This window comes from Topomyia yanbarensis, chromosome 3, assembly GCF_030247195.1.
Source record: "Topomyia yanbarensis strain Yona2022 chromosome 3, ASM3024719v1, whole genome shotgun sequence".
Taxonomy (NCBI): Eukaryota; Metazoa; Arthropoda; class Insecta; order Diptera; family Culicidae; genus Topomyia; species Topomyia yanbarensis.
The window spans coordinates 377,488,515-377,491,977 of record NC_080672.1 but is presented as its reverse complement, the minus strand read 5'-3'; the positions used below and the strand labels follow the sequence as shown (position 1 = coordinate 377,491,977).

Sequence of the window (3,463 nt, the reverse complement as noted above, 5' to 3'; positions counted from 1 at the left end):
CACTCTCGAGTGAATAACGCGAATGCCCAGGTCCAGGGGCCACGTACGATTGCTAATAAAAAGAAACGCGAGAAACCTGATTCGGAAAACAAAGGGGAATGTTTTCGGTGTGGTAGTTCCGGGCACTACGCCAACAAGTGCTATCATGTTCGCACGGTGTGCAATTTTTGTAAACTTGCTGGTCATCTGAAAAAGGTGTGCATTAAGAAAAAGAAGAATGCCAAGCAAGATAAACAGAAGGCAAATTTGTTGGAAGAGTCCGAAGCCGACCAACGTGAAGTTATTTCATTGGATGAAGTGTGTAAATTGGAGATTGCGGCCAAACCGTCATCGAAGTTCTGACTGGATCTTCAAGTGAACGGTACTAAAATCCGATTTGAAGTGGATACTGGTGCTCCTGTTGCAATAATAAGCACATACGATAAGAAGATGCACTTTGCTGCGGATACTCTGCTGCCGTCGGATATGCAATTAGTAAGTTTCTACGATACGAGGATCCAAATTGAAGGAATGCTGGAAGTGAAAGTTGTTCACGATGGAAAATCTTTGTTACTTCCCCTGTACGAATCAAACGTGAAGAAGCACCCGTTGCTGGGCCGTCAGTGGATGAAGGCGATGCGAGTTGACCTGAACAAGATTGCATATACTGATATAAACAAAATTGATACTGTTACTAATTCAATGCCTGCCGCTGTTAAGACGCTAGTTGAGAAGTATGCTACACTCTATGACAATTCAATTGGGAAAATAAAAGGATTATCTGCCAAGCTGTGCCTGAAGCCGAATACAAATCCTGTTTACATAAAATCCAGACCTGTTCCGTTTTCGTTGCGAGCAGTTGTCGAGAACGAGCTTGACAAATTAGTCAACAATGGTATCCTTGTGAAAGTCAACCATAGTGCATGGGCTACACCCATAGTTCCAGTGCCGAAGGCCAACAACAAAGTGCGACTTTGTGGGGATTACAAGGTTACGGTAAACCCGAATTTGGTGGTAGACGGTCACCCATTACCGACGATTGAGGAACTTTTTGCTAATGTTGCTGGCGGTGAAAAGTTTACGAAGATCGACTTGACTCAAGCGCTAGAGGTTGAGGAGGGTGATAGGGAGGTATTAACTCTCAATACACACAAGGGTCTTTACCAGCCTACACGTTTGATGTATGGCATTGCGTCTGCACCTGCTATTTGGCAGAGACTAATGGAGCAAGTGCTGAATGGGATTCCTGGTGTTACCGTATTCCTAGACGACATTCGGATTACCGGTCCGAATGATCAAATACATCTGCAAAGGCTCGAAGAGGTTCTGAAGCGTCTTAGTTCGTACAACTTGCGTATAAACCTGGAAAAATGTCACTTGTTTGCGAACGAGATTGAGTACTGCGGGTACCTGATCAATAAGACAGGTATTCATAAGGTTAAGAGGAAGATTACAGCGATCCAGAATATGCCAGTTCCAGAAAACAAAGATCAAATTCGTTCATTTGTGGGGTTAGTGAACTACTACGGAAGGTTCTTTCCGAACCTCAGTTCGACTTTATATCCCCTTAATAGTCTACTGAAGAACGATGTGCGTTTTGTATGGTCAAAACAATGTGTAGAGGCGTTCAACAAAGTCAAGCAAGAGATGCAGTCCAATTCATTTCTGGTACACTACGATCCCACGCTGCCATTGGTACTTGCTACCGATGCTTTGCCATACGGAGTCGGTGCGGTACTGAGTCACGTTTACCCGGATGGCTCAGAAAGACCGATCCAGTACGCATCCCAAACACTCAACGCTACGCAACAAGCCTACAAGCAGGTAGATCGGGAAGCATACGGAATTATATTTGGAGTTCGCCGGTTCTACCAGTATCTGTTTGGAAGAAGATTTACATTGTTGACGGATAACGAGCCGTTGAAGCAGATTTTTCTACCGAAAATGTCTGCTTTGAGGATGCAACATTATGCAACATTTTTGGCATCATTCAACTACAAGATACAGTTCAGACCAACGAACCAACATGGCAATGCGGACGCTTTCTCGCGTTTGCCATTGAAGGAGAAAACACCAGCGAACGTCATTGAAGAGACGGATTACATGGAGGTCAACATGATCGAAACGCTGCCGCTAACCGTGAATGAGCTCGCTAGGGCTACCGCTGCGGACAAGACTGTGAAGGTGCTGATGCAAGGCCTACAGAATGGAAAAATTGTTGATCTTAAAGAACGTTTCGGTGTGGAACAACATGAGTTCACAATTCAGAAAGGCTGTATCATGCGTGGAATACGAGTTTACATTCCTCCGAATTTGCGTGTAAAAGTCTTAGCCGAATTACATTCTACACATTTCGGTACTAGTCGATTAAAAACACTGGCTCGCGGATATGTTTGGTGGGAAAGGATTGATTTGCATATCGAGAAGATGGTGCGCAACTGCAGTTACTGTCAATCGACAAGGGCCGAACCTGCCAAAGTTCCTACGCATTGCTGGGAGTCACCGTCGAGGCCGTTTGACCGCATACATGTGGATTTTGCAGGGCCGTTTAAGAACACGTACTTTATCGTGCTTGTGGACGCCTACACGAAATGGCCTGAGGTGCGCATTCTTAAAAACATCACCACTACAACCACAATTCAGGTCTACAGAGAATATTTCGCAACGTACGGAATCCCTTCGGTTATGGTGAGTGATCATGGAGTGCAATTTACTTCTGAAGAGTTCCAGAAATTCTTGAAGATGAACGGAGTTTATCACAAAATGGGGGCGCCATATCACCCATCAACCAACGGGCAAGCCGAACGATTTGTTCAGACGTTCAAGGCGAAGTTAAAGAGTCTGCAGTGCGACAGAAGTACGATGCATGCCGAATTGTGCAACATACTCCTTGTTTATCGAAAGACCATACACCCTGCCACTGGTAAATCACCGTCCATGATGTTGTATAACCGACAAATTCGATCACGTCTAGATCTGATGATCCCGAATAATGTTGCTGAAACAAAGGAAGCAAGCAGCAAACGGAGCAAGAGTTGCAGCGAGAGATTACCTCGATAAGGAAAAGTGGAAGTTTGGTGTGGTTTCAGAGAAACTGGGAAAACTGCATTACTACATTCGTCTCGACGACGGCAGGACATGGAAGAGGCACATTGATCAGCTCAGAGAAGTTGGTCCAACTCTGCCGAACCGAAGAGATATACCAGTTGTTATCAAGGATGTACCTGCTGAAACTGTGCAAACAGATGATCTTGATCCAGAATTGACAGCAACGACCAGCGCGACGCAAAAAGTAGGAGCGACTACTACGATGGGTCCGAAGGAATCGCCATCAGAATCCGCTGGAGTAACAGAGAAACAAATCGACAAAGTAACCTCCGGTTCAAGGACTGCCAACACAAGTCATCCCAACCAGACAGACTATCGACAATCGCCAAGAAAATCGGGTCGAGTAATCCGACCGCCCAGTAGATTGAACCTTTAA

At 45.2% G+C, this 3,463-nt stretch overlaps 1 protein-coding gene across 1 annotated transcript; it reads left to right on the top strand.

Annotated features, from left to right (window-relative positions):
- Positions 1 to 429: 429 nt before the first annotated feature.
- LOC131688255 (uncharacterized protein K02A2.6-like) lies at positions 430 to 3,463 on the top strand. The gene is made up of 2 exons (XM_058972443.1): positions 430 to 2,921; positions 2,989 to 3,463. The coding sequence occupies exons 1-2, from the start codon at positions 430 to 432 to the stop codon at positions 3,461 to 3,463; spliced, it is 2,967 nt and encodes a 988-aa protein (XP_058828426.1).